The sequence below is a fragment of the Trachinotus anak genome, unplaced genomic scaffold, assembly GCF_046630095.1.
Source record: "Trachinotus anak isolate AG129_WGS33_773 ecotype Australia unplaced genomic scaffold, CSIRO_AGI_Tana_v1 ptg000004l, whole genome shotgun sequence".
Classification (NCBI taxonomy): domain Eukaryota; kingdom Metazoa; phylum Chordata; class Actinopteri; order Carangiformes; family Carangidae; genus Trachinotus; species Trachinotus anak.
In genome coordinates this window covers 7,216,955-7,239,504 of record NW_027273855.1, presented here as the reverse complement: position 1 = coordinate 7,239,504, position 22,550 = coordinate 7,216,955, and the positions used below count along the sequence as shown (strand labels likewise).

The window sequence follows — 22,550 nt, the reverse complement described above, 5'->3', positions numbered from 1 at the left end:
AGAGCCAACAGAAATATACTCATCAAACTGTTTGTCTCTTCCTACCAGAGACCCCCATGCTGGATGATGGAGAGGAGGGAGGAGTGAGGCTCTGGCATCTGGTGAAAGCCAGCGAGGAGTCCGAGCTGCCCAAGCACAGGAGGGGTAGTCTGAGGGAGAGGGGCGGTGAGAGAGCCAAGGCGATCCCTGAGATCTACCTCACACGACTGCTCTCCATGAAGGTAACAGAGATGGTGTGAATCATATCCATCACTAATGGTTCCACTGATTCATATCTGAAAAGGTTTTGCATACTTAAATGTAACCCACATGGTAGATGACCAAATTGTTTTGATAAAATGATCCAAAAAAGTGAAAACAAGCAAAAATATTTAATTTTGTGTTGCCTCCAGACAGGAATGTAGATAATTGGGATTAACGTGTGCAGTATGTTGTGGATTCTCCACAGTAGATACACACAGTATGAAAACATGTTTTAAAGTAAAGTCATTTAAAGGTGTGGTACACAGAGATGTCACAGATTCAGATACCAAGATAAATTACACTACATCACTGTCACAACAGTAAAATACTTTTATTGTTGATTTTCCCTGAGGGTTTTTCTAACTTTATAAAATATCTTAGATGATATGAAAAGATTATTTTGCTTATTTAGGTGAACATGGTTCATTTAGTCAATTACATATATCCAATAATATACGGTACAAGTATGTCTATCCTCAGAGTTTTCCATCTGGAAAAGGCCACAACAGTGGTCAGCTGTATTTGTTAGTTCATTTAATCTTTGATGATCTTCTTTGGTGATACTTGCCAGTTAACACTGCACGTCACTTAACAGAGTCTACTGCAGCATAAAGAGCATCAGAGCTCCTTTTCTTTTATAGAGAGTAAATTCCTCTGATGGAATAGGTGTGAACATGGTGGCTTTGTGCTATTTTGAACTTGTAATTTTCACAAAGGAACAGTTGTCAGTCTTCATCCAGTGTGACTCTGCATTATTTAAAACATATTAAATAATAATCTCTAATATATCTTTTGACCTAATACATTGCATATACATCTTTTCTGTTGGAAATGACAATCAAGAAATTTAATTTGCATGGTGTAAAAACTGCAGTAGGCTATGAAGTGATATGTACAGTATATTAGATAACAAACTCTTGTAGTATGAATTTCCCATGTGGCTCCACTGTCCAGTTGCAGAAGGGTTAAAGCAGCTAATTGCATGTTTTGCTATTGCTACATACAGTACAACATTAGCATTAACAGTTGTTTACATACCAGTCTAGAAGACACATTATGAGTTCAGCATCAAACTTCATTCCTTTGCTCACCAACAGCTGTCTGCAGTGGTGGAAACCAACCCAGTTGTTTCGCTTCTGTTTCTATCACTTTTTTTCTTGTACTGAAGTTAGCATGCTAACCAGCTGGCCCTGGCATGGTCAGACTGTCTCATCACTTTCCAATACACAATCATTTTAGCTTCCAATCTGCCCTGAAGAGGTAGCGCTGCTCAGAGAGCACATTAGAACTTCTTATTAGAATTAGAAAGCCTTTATTGTCATTGTGAGCGCTGCATACAATGAAATGAAATGCTCCTCATTAGTGCAGAGGAAAAAAGATAAACAAACAACATCAAAAAACACAAGACACAGATTCTTTCTTACAATAAAAATAAGATAAATAATATTAAAATATACAAATGCCAAATATGAAGTTAAGTGTGTTATATTGCACACTGATAAATAAAGAAAGAGCTCTTACTGCTAAAGTGCAAGAGACAAAAAAAGATGGATGCTCAAAATCTGACAAGATATCCTGACTTCAGTATCTATTATAGGTTAGACTCCAAAAACATTTCCCATAGTGCAATGTGATAGTTTCATTTGTTATTCCCAGCATTGTAAATGCCCATATCTTTCAAACCCACACCACCAGTTTGTAACACAAGTTTTGTCTTGTAAAGTTTAGTCTCCATGCTCAGCCTAAGATAACCTGATGACATCACTGTGACATCACCAGGGTTGATTTGTCAGATTTGACAAAGCTCCTCCAGAGTGACAGAAGATATTATGTTTTCACAGCAGTTCTTGTCATGGCGCGTAAACTGTTCTTCACATGTAAAATCAGTTGAGTGCCCTTTAAATAAAAACATCTCTGTTTCATAGTTTATTAATCTCTTTCACTTTCTCTGCTCTGTCTCAGGGCACACTGCAGAAGTTTGTGGATGATTTATTCACTGCGATCCTCAGCACCAGTCGTCCTGTACCTCTGGCTGTCAAATACTTTTTCGACTTGTTGGATGAGCAGGCCCTGCAGCACAACATCACAGACCCCGAGACCATCCACATCTGGAAAACCAACAGGTAACTGGCCAGCAGCAGCAGCAGCTTACAAAGAGTTTGGATGGTATGAGACACCGCTCGAGGCCAGGAATGGGTCACAGGCCAATTTTTGGTGGGCCTCCATATGAGAAAAGTTATAAACACACCTTAAGAGAATTTCATCCAAATGTTAAAGAACATCTTGTGCCAGTAAAGCCCACCCACACAGAACATATGGAAAACAGTTAATCACATGGCTTTCATATACCAGGATTTGTGTTTCATTAAATAAATACAACAAGATATGATTGAAACAAGAGGACTCTACTGATGTTTCTTTTTAGACCAGTTTGGATCAATTACTTGTGTATAATAAACATCCTAAGGGGTTCCTGGATATTTCATCAACCATTTTCATCAGGCTCAAAATGGTTATTTAAAGATCACAAGTGAGATTTTCATGTCTTTTTTTATTGTAAAGCAGGTCTAGCTTTCATATTAATATTGTGAAAGTATCAAAGCGATAGATATGCACACAGCCCACATTCAGAAACTGTGCCTTCAAACAAGCCATCAGGACTTCCATAGCTTTGTGATGTCACAAAAAAGCAGACACCACCCTTAGCCATTCCCCAAGCCCAGCCCAGCCTGACCCTGAGATGGTTTTTGGTGCTTAAAACCACAAATATATCTTCTTATAGATATCAACACTTCAAATAAAACACTGGAAAAGTGTAAAATATGGGACCTTTAAAGTAATAGTTTGACTTTTTCCAAATACAAACAAATTTTTCTTGCTGACAGTTACTGTAGATGAAAAGATTTAGACCACTTCCAAGTCTGTACACTAAATATGGTGCCAGAGCCATGAGTTAGCATAGCTTAGCTTAGCATAGCAATGCATAGCAAACAGCACTTCTATACCACATTTTCATTTTTGCACTTTTTGTACATATTGAATAAACACAAATTATTTTTTTTTTTACCTTTGGATAGAGTCAGGCTGACTTTTTCCACTTCCCTCCAGTCTTTATGCTAAGCTAAGATAATTGATTGAAACTATCTCCATATTGCACAGACACAATAGTGGTATCAATCTTCTCATCTGTCAGCAAAAAAATAGCATCAAAAAATGGTCCTTTAAAGAACCTCATGGTGTTTCCCTGTGGTTGTAATTTGATTGGATGTGCCACTGAAGCATGTCCTTTTCTCTGATATATACATTTGTCTTAATATACATTGGAATCAGTGGATCACCACCTATAATGTGCGTCCTATTTCCTCTCTTTCCACACAGTTTACCACTGCGGTTCTGGATCAATATCCTTAAGAATCCACAGTTCATCTTTGACGTGCAGACCTCAGACCATGTGGATGCTGTGCTGTCCGTCATTGCCCAGACCTTCATGGATTCTTGCACCATTGCTGACCACAAACTTGGACGGGTGAGTTGACCACACCAGGCCACTGCCAATATTATAGAACAGTGTTATTTTACAACACTGTGGCTCTGTTATGAACAAATCCAGAAAAACACAATTCTAGCAATATAAGGTGAAAGTATATTTTAAGTATACAGTACATTCATATTACAACATTAATCACAATGTAAATAACATCAGTAAATATTGTAGGACATAACAGATTGGAATTTATAAAATGTGTAAAACCAAATAACGAAAGTATCAAGGACGACGGCTGTAATGAGCCCTCAAGCTGTCTTGTACCTGGTGCATATATTACCCGTTTTATGTTTGATATTCAGGACACATTTCTCCATTTGTCTTCCTTATGCAGGACTCTCCCATCAACAAGTTGCTGTATGCCAGAGACATCCCGCGCTACAAACAGATGGTAGAGAGGTAAGAGCATGGCAGCCAGTCACCCCACTGACCTCAGGCATAAAAAACACTCTGGAAACGAGAGGAGGGAGAAAGGGAAGGAGAGACTGAGGCCTAGGACAATCTGTCAGTGCCAGACAGAGGGTAGACTAAGCCTGCAAGGCTTCCATGCATGGATGGTCTGAGAGCAGACTGCTACACTTACTACTGTCTGCTGCACATTAAACCCTGCAGATTACACTGGTGATGTATTAAGGCGAGATTTCTACATAACAAATATGCTAGTTTGATAAAGACTTATTAGTTTTATCTAAATAAGAATAATAAGAGCTATAGAAAACTCTCTCACATATTTTTCCCCATATGCTATAGATTCACCCTGTGAAATGAAACAGCAGAGACAGCCCACATCTTTAAGGGATGGTGTACATGATTATTGGCATCTTAAATAGTAACAACAACTCAGAATGCTGTTTTTGCTGACCTCCATTAGTTAACCTTCCCACCTGGATGTAGAAGTGTATTCAGAGTGTTGTTATTCCTCCCCGACACCACTGCTGGGTGTCAGAAATTTAAAACTTTCAACTAGAGGAGGTCAATGTGACAGCACTTTTCAGTCATCACCAAGTCTGTCCAGAGCAGCTTCATATCCATATTTAACCTCAGTACACAATGTTTCATTAACAGCCCATACACCTCATCTGTACAGTAAAACTCCTGTTCTAGCTTATATTTAAAGCTGCTCTAATATAATAGTATTTTTATTGACAGTTCCTTCATGTAATTTTGCTTGTAGTGATGAATCCATAGAGAATTATCACCTTACTCTGCAGTTCCTCTAAGCTCTACAGAGCATTTTACTGTCTTTCAGAATCATCTTTGGTTTTACTGCTTGCAGCTTTAATATTTGTCTCACAACTCTCCTCAGTGTTTCCAGTGTGGCTGGAATAATTATTTATGTATGTGTAAATGCATATGTGGGAGGGGGGGATTAAATAGTTTAAAATCGTGGGAGGTGGAGGCAAGTTGGGTTTTGTAGGGTTGAGAATGAAATGCGAGCCCTTGTCCAACATTAAAAGTTTAAATTAAATATGTGCCATTCATATATGAATATATATTGTGCCATTCGAAGCTGCAGTCACAAACATACGGACGCTGGGTTTGCAAGGATCCTTTAATATGACATGACTGAACACTGCATTAACATTGGGCAAACTATGAATTCCAAAACTGATACATGAAAAGCGACTTTTAGCTTTACTCTGTATGCTCAGTGAGTAAAACATCATGCAGCGATGTTCTCTGCGTCGTCTCTGACTGGACTGAGTTTGTCCCCTGAGAAACACATCCTCTGCTGTGAGATATATAATTCTGCTCCTCGCCGTTACTCAGTTATGTCAGGTTATGTCAGTTTCACATCTGCTGGTTTGTACATACTGTACATGTCCTCCATGCAGTCTGTGGTTAGGATGAGGTGAAAGTGCTTTGTATAACAGCTGCTCTAAAATACTACCATGTAGGGATTGAAGACACTTGAGGCACCTTTACATTTCAAATTTCAGGTGTAGGGTATAAACTGTAAAACACTGGTAGAATAAGTTGTTTTCATGTCACCAATAATTACATGCAGTCTGTTCTCTCTTTACTCTTTCCTTCCCTCTCTCTCCAGGTATTACGCAGACATCCGTCAGACCATCTCCGCCAGTGACCAGGAGATGAACTCAGCTCTGGCAGAACTCTCCCATGTACGTTACCTGCTCTTGATTAACAAGCTACTTGTAGAGTTTGAAATTAAATATAAATTTGCAAAGACTGTAGTTTTCCACAGCCTCTACACCGTGATGTCACTTCACCTCTCCATTTCTGCTCTCCCTAAAACAGAATTATGCTGCTGAGGTCAACTGCCTTGTTGCTCTACATGAGCTGTATAAGTACATCAACAAATACTACGATCAAGTGAGTACAAGAAAAGTACAAAACCACTGTTGGGCTAAGATGCATTTTACTTTTATCTACATGCACAAATTATTATATCTCAGTAAACGCTCCGCCCCATTAGTTACTGTTGCTGTGCTTTTAAGACTCTCTGTTCTTGCATGGCACATAATGCAGTTTATAATGATAACAATGGCAGATGATTGTCTTAATCTTGGGTAACATTGGCTGCTGTTGCTGGAGTGTGAACAGCTTGACAAGCCTGTTGTACCTAGTTTAAGGAAGTATTTGTAAGTTTTGCTCTTGCTACATAGCCAACGTTAGCATTAATACCTGTATACTTACCAGTCTAGAAGAAACGATGCAAGTTTAGCATCTAACTTCATTCCTTTGCTCACCAAGAACTGTCTGCAACCCTCGTTTTGCTTCTATTTCTAACAGTTGCATAGATGTCCCTCATATCCCCTCAGCTGTTCACTGTCACAGTATAAAAGGATGACCCCAATGACATTATTACACAGTGTACGTTGCAAATCATTCACTTTTTTCCCCCTTCTGTCAGATCATCACAGCCCTGGAGGAGGACTCCACAGCTCAGAAGATGCAGCTTGGTTACAGGCTCCAACAGATTGCTGCTGCTGTAGAAAACAAAGTCACGGACCTATGACCCTGAGGACCGGATGGATATTTCCTTTGCCCTTGAAGAGAGGGTTCTGTCTTCTGGAGAAAGAAAAAGCTACGTTATTTTTTTCTTTTTTTTAAGACAAAGGAGGATAGAGGAACATTGCGGCACATACCATGATTTTGCTGTCATTTTGACAGACTTATTTTTAGTCCAGGGAGAAATTATCCTAAAAGGATCGTTTCCTGACCTGTGTGCAGAAGGTACAGTAATACTTCTTTGAAATTTTCACAGGTCCTAACACTGGGAGTAAAATAAAAATTAATCTGAGGGAAAAAGGTGAAATGAAGCACATCAAGACGAAGGAATTTCCTCTGAACTATGACACCTTTCATAAGGATTTCCCACACTGAATTCAAACTAAAGGGAGACATAATATAAAAAGAGATCTTTTTGGTTTTTCCTCTGACTCACTGTATGTTGTTGGACTTTGTTGACAAGCTGCACAGAGCATTCCTGCAAGTTTACAGCTTCGCTTATTAGTCTTCTGCTGAGGAACGGATGCTGTAGGTGGGCTGGATGTTGAAACGCGGAGGAAAAGGGAAAAGGAGGACTTGAACTTTAACGTCAACAGCTGTGGGAATTTTTACCACATCATGTCAAAGTCTTACACAAAGGACAAACAGATAATGACAAGGTAACAGTGCTGTGGAGGCCTGAGGAGCCTTTTTTTCATTCTGCTTTTAGCTTCCTTAAATCATTCTTCCAAGTCTTATTCTGTGTGGGTTCAGTTAGCTGTTATCGGACAGTTTGTTGTTTTCTGTACGGTTTTCCAGGATGGTCTTTCTTTTATTTTTTCATTTTTTAAGCTTCACATCACCTTTTACTGTAATTCATAGCTCCCGCCTCATGTAGTTTGAACTGAAAACCAGTGTTGTGTAAAAGTTTTGATTTTTATTTTGTTGAGGACCTTGTACATGAATGCTCTCAACTTGCTTTTCATGGTGACCTACTGCTGTTGTGAATGTTCTTTTCCCAGGTAATGTTATTTTATTTTGTATGACCCAAGACAGTTCGGCAGAGGTGCTTATAGCGAAACATACAAACTGATCCGTCCTTAAGAAAACCATGAAGTTTAACTACATGTAGACAAAATCAGTAACAGCACTACTGTAACCTTACTACTATGGCAAAGAAAGATGACTCATGAAAGACCAAGCCTGACTTATTGGAAAATTAATGCACAAATATAAAATGATGCACAAAATAACAGAGGAGCATGTCCATAAGTATCTAATACATTATTTCACATTATTTACTTTATTTTTCACCGCCACTTCAGGATTTATTGTCCATTAGCTGGGTTTATTTTCTGTCTGTGTAATATATTTTCCTGCCACACGTGTGATTTTTTTTTTGTCTGTAAGTATAAAAAATTACATCTAGCATAGAAAAGCTTAGAAAAACAATTCTATTTGATAAAATGGAAGTCCTGAGGTTTCTGTGAAAAAAATAATGTGAAATTAAATGACGTATTTAAACAATTATTTGTTATATATGTGCATTTTATAGATTTATTAAAATTGCTTTGTCAATTTTTTTAATTTAATTTAAGTCAGGTTTGATCTTCTCTATTTCTAAGATGTTTTGGCTACTGTCTATAATATGTATAAAATTTTTCTACTCAATTGAGTTGTTATCTCTTCCCCATCATCAGTTGACCACATTTGAGTCCATTTTGCAGTTGATTCAACTCTACCCATAACTTAAGTTTTTAACTAAGACCCCTCAGTGTCATGGCCTTTTTCCAGGTGAAGGAAATCGAGGACGCTGCTGCCTCTGTCGGGTGGTTGTTAGAGCAGAGTTCTAGGTATCAGGTTTTCACACAAACATTTTGCGCTTACAGAACAGCTGTGCCCTGATTTGAAGCTTTAATTTGCATTATGTTCTTGGTGTCAAAACGGATGCCTGATTTTAGCAGTGTTATGACAGTGCGAAGTTGTATTTCTTTACCCTATATAAATTGCTCCCTTTCTCTGAAGACTTTAATCAGTCAATAAGGCTATTAAACAAAGGTGCCTACGTTCCCTGTTGCTCTGTGATGCCATATGTGAAAGTCTTTTCCTAGTTTTTTTTCCAATTTAATTTATTGTTAATTTATTTTATTGCATATGTTATTGGTTATTATTTTTGACATATAAAATAATAATGGTTGTGTCCCTCCTGATCGGATGAAGTATCTGGTGTCATATTTTTTTTTTTTTTTTTGTTTTGTTTTTTTTTTTAAAGAAAAGTCACAGCCTTGGTCATTTTTATACCTTATGGTGTTTGTTTTTATCCGTTGATCAACTCTTCAAATTCTGACTGTTTCAGTCTCATTTATTATGTTGCATCCGTTTTACAGGCAGCAGAGAAGTATGATTTGTAATGTTGCAAGCGATTGATTACCTTGTACATTATAAAGACATTATCACCATTCTTTGTCATGCACATTAGTGTCGCTCGTGGTTTACCTGTGTATGCAAAGCTCAGTTCTGATGTTTGACCATTTTCCTGTACTGTAGATACAAACTGTTCTTAAGTAATCCTGACTTTAGCGTTCTCTAACTAATTGATAGGATGAACCTAACAACAACTTAATGTGATGCAATAAAGTGGTCCCAATGTTAATGAATGTGTGGAGCTACTTTGCTGCTGTGCTGTGTTGATTGCATCTTGTCCTTTTTGTTAGTTTGTCCATTCATTTTCCAGTGAGCCACCTAAACCTTTAAATAAATTCAATTCAGCATTTATTTATTGTCTATTAGTTTCACCTGCTTTTGACAAGTTAATATATCTGCCTTGAGAAAGCAGTCAACACAACTTTATTTGTTACTGTCAGAGAGAAAGTGCATCTTCAGAGATAGCAAGTTTACTGTAATGTTTTTCCTGCGGACTGATATGCCATAGCAGGAAGAGCTCAGATGAAAGTAATCACATCACTTATGGTCCAGTTAGATGTGATGGTAAGTTATGAACATACATAACATTAAAACCCCTGAAATGAACATATGTTATTAGTGACTCCTGTATTTGACAAGTGATCTGAGTTGAGAACGGTCTATAAGAGGTCAAAATAACCGGCTGTGCATCTTTATGAATAGCATGGTTACACACAACACAACCAAATGTACAACCAAACTGCAAATTCCCACAACACAACCAAAAACACAAACGTGCATGTGTTTTCTTAAGCTGCAGTGCATTGTGCCCTCAGGGCCACCGTACCAAACATGACACACCTAAATGAAGTTTAACATTTCTTAGTGTTATTAGTTACACCTGTTTTTGACTTTTTGTCAGTATAAGGTTTAGAAATGTTGGGGTTAGGGTGAGACTGACTGCAGATGACTGACTTGACATGGCAGGAAAAGCACAGGTGTAGCTAACATTAACAACATTAATGACTCGCTCCAATCCAGTGGTTCCCAACATTTATTTATTTATTTTCCACCTGAATTGTTTTGCAAATGATTTGTCAGCCCACTTGCAATACCTTCATGGGCCCCTTTGTGGGTTGTGGCCCACAGGTTGGGAACCACTGCAAGATACCAGGACCCTAGAACTGATGCATCTAAATGAAATGCAGCTATTACTGATGTTACTGGTAACCCCTAAGCTTTTCTTGTTAGGACACATAGAAATGTTTCTCATAAAACCAGCCAATCATAAAGAAATATTACTACGGCACATTTTATAGCCACATTACACTTAGTGATGTCATAGTAAATCATACCTAATTCCAGCCTATCCCCATTTGTTGACATGAATGGATGCACTAGCTTCAGCCAACTCATTAACTACCTGTCATCAGTGAGCCAGGCTGAAGAAACTCAATACCACGCACAGGCCTCGAGCTGAGGTTTGCTGGCCTTGCAAACGATTCAAATTCAAGTCGTGTTTTGTCCAGAGACAACAGTTAAACGTATAGTAAGTGTCAGAACACAGTAAAATGGAGGAATAGCTAAACATTCATCTGCCATCTAGTGTACAAGTGCCGGGTGACAGCTCTTTGTTTTGGCCAGAGGGTGATGAAATCTCAAATCTGTGAAATCTAGCCACCTCTGAAGGTATTTAGTATGTGTTATGTGTGTTCGAGTGCTAAACTGAGGACAAGCAGGATCAGTGTGTATGTTTTAAATAAGCTGAAGCATCATCGCAAATGAATGCAGGTCACGTTTCAGTCTGTGGTGGACGGGGGCGGGGGTCTGGCAGGCCAAACTGAGGGTCAGGGAGAGTGTGTGTGTGCATGTATGCTGATGAAAATGAGTAGCCTACCTGAGTGTGTGAACTTTAGCTGTGAATCCTTGAGTGTGTCATTTTCTTCTCCAGGTCACCGGGAACCTGATCTCTAGTGTTGTTTCACCATCAGTGGAGGAAACTGGAACAAAAAAATGTGCCGATGTATAACCTCTTTTATCACCGGATATATATTTATCCCCTACTAACCCAGTGATCTAGATCCATGCAGGTGGTGTCTCCACAACACACACATACACAAACTCACACACACACACACTCCCTTCCTGCTCCTGTGGGAAGTGTCTTATTACGGCTAGCTGAAAATGGAAAACAGTACCAGCCAGCACAGGCTTTTCAGCTTAAGACTGGACCAACATTAGACAGTAATAGCAGGACACAGGAGGATGCAATGAAAAAAGTGAACACCTGAACACTCCAATGCAATGCAATACAACAGACCGAAATAAGGTACTTTAAAGAGGCTATGGGTGTATGGAAGCCTATAGGGACTATATGAAAATAATAATATAAACTTTAAAGTGAAAATGTCATTCCGCAATAGTATAATTTTGTGTGATCTTGTGAAAATGCAATAATCCAATTTTATAATTTCATTTTCACGCATCGATATGGGCGTGTGCCATATGACCGTATTTGAATGAAAATGGAAATGTTGATTGACATTAAATTAAAGTAAAGTCATGCCCTGCTAGTGGACAACATTCAAATATGAATTCAAATTTGAAAATGAAAATACAACACAATCTAACCCAATTTTTCCATTTATACAAGCAATGTGTTTGCTTTCTTTCTCTCATTTTTTTTTATTGCTATGTGATTTAAATTTTTACTCTTTTATGCTTTATTCTTCTTATTTTATTGTTTTATTTTTGCCTTTTGTAAAGTACTTTGTAATTACTTAATCTAATGAAATACATATTAAAGTTACATTGTACTTTGTGAATTAGGTAGCTTGACATTGTAACAGCAAGAAGGGACTTCCAAGTCGTAGCAAAAATAACATTTTTATATGATAATATTCAAACCATATTGGTTATGTTAGTCCTAACGTGTTTTCAAATACAGGAACATTCCCACAGTGCAAGTACATCACTTCATCCATAGTGTGATTCTATATTCAGAACTGTTAAGGGGTCTGGATAAGCACCTGTGATAGCAAGTCATCTGACTAACAACTTTCCTCTGACCTCTCATTTCTCTCCCTTCAACACCACCAGTTTTTTTTTTTTCACACTCACTCTCTCTCATAGCAATAGAAAGTAGAGAATCAGGTTTTGGGACGTAGAATGTTTTTGGAGCACATGTGCCTGCACACACACGCACTCACATAAGATATAGTGTATATTTAGCAAGACTGCACCACATGTGTTCACACAGGATGACATTTCTTCCAAAAAGCTCCTCTGAAGTTGTTGAAGTTGGGTTTAGTGAGTACAGTATCCATACTGTTATTTAGCAGCAAAGTGCTTCAGATCAGAGTAAACACACAGTCACACCTGCTAAGGTCTTATGGGTGACATCATGGGTAACATGCCCAAGAAAAAACAAACCGTTCTCATTTGACCTTCGTTCTCATGACTTTACTCCGATACTTTATATTGTGTCAGAGAACAGGGATCCCATTCTCAAGCCAGGTTTAGCAATCTGTGATCCCTACGGCCCAAAGGTCAAACTCCCTGTGAAACAGGGGGGACGAAAATCAGCAGCTGTCACTCCCTCACCTCCCTTGGCCTCACGCGACACTCCTCTAATCTTTTAGCCTCTGTCAGGGCTTTCCCACAGTAAACAGGAACAGAGGCACAGAGAGAGTCAGCTTCAGGCTTGCTCAGATCAGGAGTGAGTGAAGGATACGAATCACACGGGAAAGCAGGTAAAGGCCTGACAGGCAGTGAGTTAAGAGGCTGCTGGGGATTTCCATGTTTAGACCCTGCTGACTACTGCTGCTGCCGTTCCCAGTCTCCTGAGAGATCGACCGGAGCCCTCCCGCCCCGAACCTCTCAGCTGCTCAACTGTTTTCAAGTGCTTCAACATTAAAGGTTCTGCAGCTTCATTTACTATTGCTGCTGTATCTGTCTCCCTTCCTACTTTATTCCAAGAGCTTGACCTGTGCAGACTACATATATCCACCACTTTTCAATTACAGCTCTTTGATTGCTCTGCAGGCTGCTGTCTCTGCAGGCTGCATCTGCTGAACCACGCTATGCAGAGGAGTCCCTGCTCAGCTACAGCTGCTCAGCAAACGTGAGTAAAGGACTTCCTTTATTTGCACATTAAAATACCTTCCCATTCCATTCCCAACCTTGTAATTCAACTTTAGAGAGACTGTGTTTTAAACCTAAAGTACACAATAGCTGCAGCAAAATTTTTTGAATGAACCATTTTGTCTTGCATCTTGTGCAGCCTCACCTCTTGCTTGATCTCATCAAAATGAGCTTGCCTGAAATATATATATATATATATCCATTCCTTTTTTTCATGACCACAGCGATGCAGTTCAGAACAGTTTAGGCATCATGGAGGAGACCTAAATGGTAGTATAGAGTTTCAGACAGGGTATCAAAGTTTCAACCCTTGATAATTCTTCATGTTGCAAATTTTACAGGAAAAAAGAAAATTGATCATTGATCATCTTTAAATCCTGCACAATGTCTATACTGTATGTCCCTCTAGCCACACAGAAATCAGACCTGTGCTCAGTATTTTCAGACATGACATGGCCCAATCTCTCCCAGCCATCTCTACAGTAACTATCCAAGCAGCTGGGATGCAGAGTTATCAGGTTGCCTGAACATACTGCAAAATGATTTACAGCTGAGTCAGAAATAGTGCAACTTCCGATGCCACTGGTCTGCTCTCATCCAGGCAGTGGGACAAGTTTCCATGGTCGAGTCTGTGGGAAACTACTAAAAGTAGTTCAGCTCTCCCGGCTGCCCCCAGCAACTCAACACTGACTGAAACTATAGAACCAAGTTTTCATGTGGCATGTCTGTGTGTATGTGTGTGTGTTCATTTGTGTAGGGGTGAAGCTGGGCCGTCTAATAGTTCCGAAGCCCTTGGATGCCATGAGCAGCTGGATCCCAAGGACAGCCAGGGCTCTGAGGACCCTAGAGAATACTGTTATGGTACGGCAGAGTCTCTCCACTCACTCTATCATCTGCAGATGTATTCATTTACAGCTGCCAATATTACTGCTCTTTTATACCAGGCCTCTCCATCCCTTCAGAGTGACCTGTGCTAGGTTGGGCTAAATGATTCTTTCACCATGAATGCAGACTGGTCCAATGGTATCAGCTGATTCAGACTGGAAACAGCTCATCATGAGTGAAGCAACTGCAGCTGGACCCCTCTACGTCCTTCAATGTAGTGGCATATATACTGTATATATGTGTATATAAAAATCTCCCTCTCATCTCTCACTTTGCGCTTCACCTTCCACATCTGGTCCAGTCCTGTCCATCTTTCCTTCTCTTTATATAGGTCTCTGCCCATTTTCTCCTTTTACTTAATAGCTGTTATTATTATCATCCCTTGAGCTATAGTGCCAGCATGGCTAAAAAAAAAAGATCTAAAAACTACTGTATGTCTTAGGGTGACAGTCTTTGAACAGCCAGCGATAGGATTTATCATTTATCTACAATTCAGTATTTCTTGTTTTTGACCTGGAAATACAAGAAATGCTTCACAATATTCACATGGCCACACTCAGCCTTTGTGCCACTTAAGTCGGCAATATCTTTTTTTTTTTTTTTACCATTTTGCCGTCATGACCTTGGTCCCTGTTCCTCTTTCCTTCCCTGCCAGCTGTGCAGGTTTCTGCGTGTACCTCTGAAAAGCAGATAAGCTGCTGAGTATGTGATACCGCAGATACCTGACACAGTAATAAATCATATACCAGCTTATATCATGCTCAATTTTAATAGAAGTAGAGATTCAATTTCAAGATCTCTGACAATGTCCAAGAACTGTGTGTCACGCTGGCTGAGAGAGAACTGATACAGGCTTAGGCATCATCATTTTTCCGTGTCCTGCTGGCAGATTTGAATGTATTACTCACTGCAGACATGTTACAGCTTAGAGGAAGTTGTAATGCCAGAAATAGCTTTAGCGCCACATTTAAGTCCTCTCTCTCTCTCCCTCTCTCTAAGCTCTCTAAACACCAAATGAAAAATGTATACTGAATGATGAAAAGGTTTCACATTTCAGTCACGCAGAGAGAGACCCTGTCACTGAAGCTTTAATTAAATTAAATCATATTAACGGTTAGATAATAGATTTAACCACAAATTTTACCTTGTTTATTAATAGATTTCTCCTGTTTTTATCTTCTCAGGTGGGTACCATCCTGTCCAGATCGGTGACACCTTCAACAGGAGATACCAGGTGGTGTCTAAGCTTGGCTGGGGCTATTTTTCCACTGTCTGGCTGTGTCTGGACCTCAGGTAGGGTTAATTAGGGACTGTACAAAAATGATCCTCGTAGGGAATGAGGTTTAATCTTGTATTTACCTCTGCCAAGGAGGTTACATTTTCACCTGTGTCTGTGTTTTTGTTAGTTTGTTTATCCGACAGCAGGATTATGCAAAAAGTACTGCACCAATTTGCACCAAGCCTGGTGGAGGGATGGGACATGGATCAGGGAAGAACCCATAAAATTTTAGTGCGGCTCTTCAACCAGATCCGATTTATCGATTTCTTTAACATTGTGAAATAGGGGACTTTGCGACATTTTCATCAATTTTGCAGGAAATAATGTTTGGATCTTGGTGTAAAATATTAGACATATTAATGGTGTTGAGATCTATGAGTTTGTACATTGGGTGCAGATTCAGATAATAATCTGGATCCAAGTTATTATCTGGATCTGCTGGAAGAAAATGTTTGGGCATTCTACTTGGCCTTTTTTTCATTTCATTTCCTTTCATCAAAAGAAAGAAAAAAGAAAAGAAAAAACACCTTTTCCAACCTCCCCTCCCCCTGTAACAATTTGTGTACAGTCCCTTACAAAGATACAAACAAAGAGTTACATTTTACATGTTGAGCTAATGATTTTGTGATGATGATGATTTCTAAGGAGTATTAAAAACAGCTGTTATTGATTCAGCAGAGAGTGGACTATCCTGTCCTGTGTTCTGATCTGGAGTCTGTGTTAGCAGGCTACATCGACACGTTGCTGTAAAGGTGCTGAAGAGTGGAGCTGGCTTCACCCAGGCAGGACAGGATGAACTGGCTCTCCTACGATGTGTTAGTGATCTTTTGTGTTTGTTTCTTCTCTATAACACATCTCACTTTTCTGTCAAATGTCTTTTTTTTCATTTTGCAGTTTAGATTTTCTTTCTCTGTCCTTGTTAACACCATTCTCACCTTTCCTTCTCAACCACTTTCCCCGTTCTCTGCCTTTCTTTCTGTACATGCCAAAAACTCACCTCCTCATTTCCCTTAAACACTTCCCCTCTCTAAATTTCTCTCTGTCCTTCTTCATTGTCTGCCGTCCTCCCCTTCTTACTCTCACTTCTTTCTTTCCTCAGGTCAATGGTCCAATCAGCCGTCATCCCTCCAGCCAAAGGATTGTTCGGCTGCTAGATGAGTTTAAGCTGGCTGGGGTCAACGGGGTCCGTATCCTTTTACAGTCATTCCTTGGGCACCCATTCTAAATCTGACACCAAGCGCTGAGGAGTTATCATGTGTGGGGGTGTGTGCTTGTTTAAATAGAAGAATAAAGTAAATGTATCTCTGCAAACTCCAAAACACCATTGCAACAACAGAAATGTGCAGATTGCATTCAGTATGTTGGCTCACAGAATTATCATCCAGTGGTTTGGTTTGTAAAAATGACTTTAACGCTTGGTGATTAGACATGTGCCTGGCGCTGGAGCTGCTGGGGCCTGACCTGAGAAGCTGGCAGCTCTGTTTTGGGAATCCAGGACTGTCACAGCTGTGGGTCAAACAAATTCTCACTCAGGTAAAACCATTACAGATTAATGTATAACACAAATAAATGCATCTCAATTAAGTCATCCACAACTAGCTTCAGGAAATTAAGATCATACAAAGAGGTTTCCGCATTTCACTAAAACACAGTGCACTCTGGATGCTGATTGTTTGTATGTTTAAATTAATATTTTAAAGTGCAGATGAATCACAGAAACATTTGGTTCCCAGTTTAGCTACAGTTGTCCCTCTTGAAAAAATACATTCAAATGCCATAAAGAAATTAAATAAATAGTTCTACATTTTGTAAAATACATTTATTTGCTGTCTTAACTCTCTGCAAGAAAGTGAATAAGTAACAGATGGGATCACCAGTGTAGAAATGAACGGACAATTTCTTTCTTTTGCTGCACAAATATGTGCGTCTTTTGCTGTCTTTGCAGACCTGGAAACCAGAGGCAGCTGATACCTATGTGGTTAGATTACCCTCAATTTTTAGAACAGTGCTTAAACTCCGTCATTCTCATCTCTTTGAGTCACCACTTTCTCCCAATGAAGTCATAGGAAAGGGAACAGTTTAGTACTGGTTGTATGGAGGAAAGCATCCGCATAACTGTTTTTTGTTTTTACTAGGTTCTGCAAGGCCTGGACTACCTTCACACTCAGTGTAAAATCATCCACACAGACATCAAGCCAGAGAACATCCTGTTGTGCCTGGAGCAGCAGTCCCACAAAGTACCAGCGGGGGGCAGCAGCTCCTCCTCTGTACCGACTGGGAAGGAGGCCAAGTCCACAGGCACAGTTGGTTTTGTTATTGCTGAGATGCTGGAGACAGTTTAAGAGTGAAGTCTCAAAGCTGACCAGTTTAATGCTGAGCTATATGAGAGGTCATCAAATGTGTGTACAAAGCAGATGTATTGTGAGGCACAACTAAGCATTTGGTATATTGTATGTATGTATGTAAGGGGTCAATACATTGGTTGGACTGATAGCTAAACTAAGAGAAAGAAGAGCAAAGAAAGAAAAATCCATTAAGAACGATTTAACCTTTCATGATTTCATGATGATTTGTCATTTCCTTGGACAAAACTAATTGTCCAATATACAAAACATTACTTCTTGAAATTAATATGGTGTTTTGATGCATGCTTTATTGTTATTTCTTTCAGAGAAGGAGCATGTGAACCCATACAGTTTAAAGGAAATCAAAGTGAAGATTGCTGACCTGGGCAGCTCCTGCTGGGTGGTCAGTAGTTGTTCTATGCTTCTATACTTCTATACTTGTTCTATACTAGTATACTTCTATACTATTGCTCTATACAAACATCCATTGTAAAGCTCTAAGTTTAGCATATCACATTAGCCTGGTGCTGAATTTGGTCTTTAAGCTCCTGAAAACTCTATAACCTAAAAAATAAAAAAACAATGAAAGTTAAAATCAGAGTTTAAAGTGGGTATAATGAATAGTTTTTTGGTACTGTAGCTGTTTTCAGAGAAAAAACTCAAAGAACCCACTGCACACTACCTTTTGAGCACCAAACAGCAAACTATGTATTTCCTCATGATTTAGTAGTTAAAGAGTGGGTGTTGGCAGAGGCTAAAAACAGCTAACAGAGATTAAATATTAAACTTAAACAAATGGCTGGAAATACCACTCCAAATGAATTGTCATATTGCTCAGTAACTGCTGGAGGTGTAAATAAAAACGTTTGCTAGGTGATTTGCCATGTAAACTTAAAAGGTGATGATGTGGCTAAATCAATATTGTGTTCATAACTTGTTTCCACTGCCCCCGAGAGGACAAAAACAATTGCAGTTATTGCAGGTGACTGTCATATAAAAACAGCCAAACACCCAGCTATTCTGCTTAATGAGGACTGTGTAGGTGTGGTTTGATCAGATTTGACTGACATTGTAGCTAAGATTAGCAAACAACTCCTCAACTATCATCACATTTTAAACTGAATATAGCTAAACTCTGATTGGTGAACATAATTTGTGACATCACCTTTTCCCAGCAACTTCAAACCAGTGAGAAAAGCACAGACAAAGACACAGACCCAGAAATCTCTCATTTTCAGTAATATTTAAAACTGGTTGAACTTTGGGTGAAAAGCTTTGTTTTCAAGCAGGACCTCATGCTCACAGTAAGATTTATCTACATTTTCATAATACACTGTTGCTTTACTATATATTTATGCTACATGATATTTTACTCTTTAAAGAGCAGAAGCCCAAATTTGTTGCACATAACACAGAATGAGTAAAATGATGCGTTTCTGTCTGCTCTGTCTGTTTCATTTGCCCAGTACAAACATTTCTGTGAGGAGATCCAGACCCGACAGTATCGCTCACTAGAGGTTTTACTGGGATCTGAGTATGGTCCACCTGCTGACATCTGGAGTGTAGCCTGCATGGTGAGGAACACAATATGATGTTTACATTGTGTGAAATAATCAAACCCAAGACTCAATGATTTTATGGTTGCACCATAATGTATAATGAAGCTTGATTTAAGAAGTCCTTATTTCTACATACAGTATTACATTAGATTTTTTAATTTTTGCTTTGACATGATATTACATTGTAAGTAGTTTCCAGCAGAATTTATTATCTATATTCACTCAACACCCTGGTGTTCAATTTTGTTAAAATTAGAAGTTTCAATTCATTTTTCACAGGATGGGAAAGTTTTTTTCAGATTCTTATCAGAACAAAATTTGCATAATCTACATCATCAAGAACATGAATTCTAATAGTTTGGAGAACTGTTAAAAAAATGTAATTAATTAAAATTATTTAAAAATTTGTTTTTGATCTTCCACAGTTTAGGTGAAGCACATGTAATGACTGATCACAGGGTGGATTAGACAGATATGACAATCTATAGTAATATAATATAATATAATATAATATAATATAATATAATATAATATAATATAATATAATATAATATAATATAATATAATATAATATAATATAATATAATAATTATCAAGTTGTTAGAAAGTGTTCAGAGATGTGTGTGAAAGTATTACAATCTTTATTTGTGTGAGAGTAGTGTTAGCAGAAATGTTCAGCCCCTTTCCACTCATCAAAAAAAAAAACCCAAAAAACAAAAGACAAAACAAAAACGCTAAAACCTGCTACCATCTGGCTTTGTCCATAATAGAAAAGAGTTCATTGGCTTTGGCTCCAATCAGCATTGATGTAAACACAACACTAATTTTTTTCCACTTTTCCCAGAAACACAGCAGCTACACTGCACTCGGGGATGAAAGATTGATTGAGCTGCAACCCTGAAATAAGTTTCAAAAACACACAATCACCGATTGAAGAATCATACAGTGGCTCCAACACGACAGGAGCACCAACTCAGGGATGAGAGTCTGCACAGTAGCTAACAGTTCACTCTTTCTCCCCTGTGTCTGTGTTTCTGCTCTGTAACTGCATGTGATGACATTGTTCCCTGCAGTTATGTTCGTCTCCTCTCCCAACAGAAAGGCAAACTTACCTGGCAGTATAAAAGGAGTTAATCGCCTTTCTTATATGCTTATATCCACTAATTATGGTGCAAAAAGGGTATAGGATTCTTCCTCTGAGAATGATGAATATCTGTACAAAAGTAAATGTGAAATCAAAATGTGAAGATGTGCCAGCCCATCAAGCAGATGTGTTATTTCACTGGATAAAACAAAACACTTGGTGGTGCAAGATGTCAGAGGATCATCAAAGTCATGGGAATTCATCCTCTGAGCACTATGGATATCTGTCTCAAATTCCATGCCTTTCTATCCATTTGTTGTAGACATATTCCAGTCTGGACCAAAGTGGTGGACCAATCGACAGACAGATATTAAAAACCTGTTGGCTTACCTTTATGATGCAGGCTTTAGCAGTTTGAACACAAAGTAGAGAGACCATCAGAGACACCATCAGTGTGGTTGGGATCAGTCGTCTTCATAGACGCTTACTTGGCCACACACCCTCACCCTTTAATTTTCTCTTGTATTCTCTTAGGCCTTTGAAATGGTCACTGGAGACTCCCTGTTTGAACCCAAAGCCTATGAGTCCATTTCCCAGGAGGAAGGTATGTTTAGTACAGTACGCTGACACTGACAGAAGCTTGACAAGTACTGACACAGGATTAAATGAGATCACACTGTGGCTGCATTGTCATTGTTGATGCAGTGTATGCCAGTGTGTACTGTAAATTTATGTGTCTTGTGCTTTTATGTGTGTAATTGTTCTCTCTGTCCTCCTCAGACCACATAGCCCAGATCATGGAGCTGCTTGGTAAAATCCCACCAGCTGTTGCCTTGTCGGGTAAATACTCTGCAGAATACTTTAACCGCAGAGGTAAGTCTGCAACTTCAACTTTTAATAGGTTGAAGTCAGTTTGGACTTTGTTTGTACTTTCTTGCCTGCAATTCATTTCATATTTGAAATTTGTGCCAAAGACTGTGTGTTTTCCATCCAGGTGACCTTCTTCGTGTCGGCCCACTGAGGCTCTGGAGCCTTTATGATGTTCTGGTTGAGAAATATCACTTCCTGTTGGAGGAGGCCTCTGGACTCTCAGACTTCCTTCTTCACATGTTGGATTATTATCCGGAGCAGAGGGCCACTGCTGCAGCGTGCCTCTGCCACCCCTGGCTGACCTCATGATAGCCCTGTAAAGGCCCTGTAGGCCACATCCCCATCTGCAGCCCTCAGAACCAGATGCTTTCAGCAGCTATAGCTGGATAATTTCATGGTATCTTTGAATTTATATACAAAGGAATCCAAAGAGCCATTTAGGAAATGGTTTATATGTCACTTTGATTTGTGAATTCCTGTGGAATATGGTGTTGTTATTATTCAGCAGATAGCGAATAAGATGCTCTTTTCCACTGAAGCTCTGTTTTGCAAGTAATGCTGCTTAGATGTTTTCATACGTATACAAATATATGTATTAATTATCTTCTAGTATAGCTAAGTTTGATTGTAGGACCTTTGAGTCCTATACATAAGCAGCTCTTATGACACTGATGCTGCCAGCCAGTGTGAAGTTGTCAACTTGAATGTCACCAATGAAATCATATGTGATCTTTGATAATCTTTTATCGTGAATATATTTAAAATATGCTTTTCTTTTAGTTCATCTTTTGTACATTGTAGTGACCAGCTTTAAAGACTAAAGGCAGATTAACTGCAGTAATCAAGTGGAAGTCTATTGTAAGTCAATTATATTCCTATAAACCCTTGTCAAAAATATTTAAACATTTTTCTTCGAGTGATTTAAAATCTGTACAACACTCCACAACACCCGTTCCGACCCACAAGTACTGAGTAGTTTTTACTACATTTTTACGTGAGCACTCAGTAGTCATGGGTCAGACCACACCCATCTTCATTTTGACCACAGCTACACACCTAACGTAACGTTTTGTGACTGTATCTGTGACAGGTATATAAACACCTGCCAACTTGTCATGTCATAGAGCCTCCCACTCTTGTAAAAATCTAAATCAAAACTGAAACCTGATTGAAGCTGATGTGGGTCCTGTAGCCCAACATGTTCCTCTGCAGTTGTTTTATGACAGTAAAAGTTTGAAACTTA

The 22,550-nt window shown here is 38.9% G+C and overlaps 2 protein-coding genes across 4 annotated transcripts in view; both read left to right on the top strand.

Moving 5' to 3' along the window:
• The window catches only part of plxnb1a (plexin b1a), a 69,388-nt gene extending 60,385 nt beyond the window's left edge, over positions 1 to 9,003 (top strand). For both annotated transcript variants that reach the window (XM_071475533.1, XM_071475532.1), the window contains 7 exons: positions 49 to 221; positions 2,206 to 2,366; positions 3,622 to 3,769; positions 4,122 to 4,186; positions 5,835 to 5,910; positions 6,047 to 6,121; positions 6,663 to 9,003. In XM_071475533.1, coding sequence (XP_071331634.1) covers positions 49 to 221; positions 2,206 to 2,366; positions 3,622 to 3,769; positions 4,122 to 4,186; positions 5,835 to 5,910; positions 6,047 to 6,121; positions 6,663 to 6,767 — 803 coding nt within the window. In that variant the 3' untranslated portion in view covers positions 6,768 to 9,003. The remainder of the gene's footprint in view (positions 1 to 48; positions 222 to 2,205; positions 2,367 to 3,621; positions 3,770 to 4,121; positions 4,187 to 5,834; positions 5,911 to 6,046; positions 6,122 to 6,662) is intronic.
• Positions 9,004 to 12,733: 3,730 nt separating this feature from the next.
• Positions 12,734 to 22,550, top strand: LOC139620212 (SRSF protein kinase 3). Of its 2 annotated transcripts, none has more exons than XM_071475531.1 (13): positions 12,734 to 13,060; positions 13,168 to 13,265; positions 14,043 to 14,146; positions 15,355 to 15,463; positions 16,177 to 16,264; positions 16,549 to 16,636; positions 16,876 to 16,982; positions 17,585 to 17,747; positions 18,121 to 18,197; positions 19,261 to 19,368; positions 20,972 to 21,041; positions 21,218 to 21,310; positions 21,432 to 22,550. In XM_071475531.1, the coding sequence occupies exons 2-13, from the start codon at positions 13,225 to 13,227 to the stop codon at positions 21,614 to 21,616; spliced, it is 1,233 nt and encodes a 410-aa protein (XP_071331632.1). In that variant the 5' UTR covers positions 12,734 to 13,060; positions 13,168 to 13,224; the 3' UTR covers positions 21,617 to 22,550. The 2 variants fall into 2 exon arrangements, with proteins under 2 accessions (XP_071331632.1, XP_071331631.1); XM_071475530.1 differs by having other exon boundaries at positions 12,735 to 13,060; positions 13,203 to 13,265.

Bases quoted from the DNA above. Each gene is read 5' to 3' on its own strand.
- LOC139620212 (XM_071475531.1), top strand. From the start codon at position 13,225: ATGCAGAGGAGTCCCTGCTCAGCTACAGCTGCTCAGCAAAC. The intron at 13,266-14,042 runs GTGAGTAAAGGA...TCATTTGTGTAG, and splicing joins GCTACAGCTGCTCAGCAAAC to GGGTGAAGCTGGGCCGTCTA. The intron at 17,748-18,120 runs GCACAGTTGGTT...TATTTCTTTCAG, and splicing joins GAAGGAGGCCAAGTCCACAG to AGAAGGAGCATGTGAACCCA.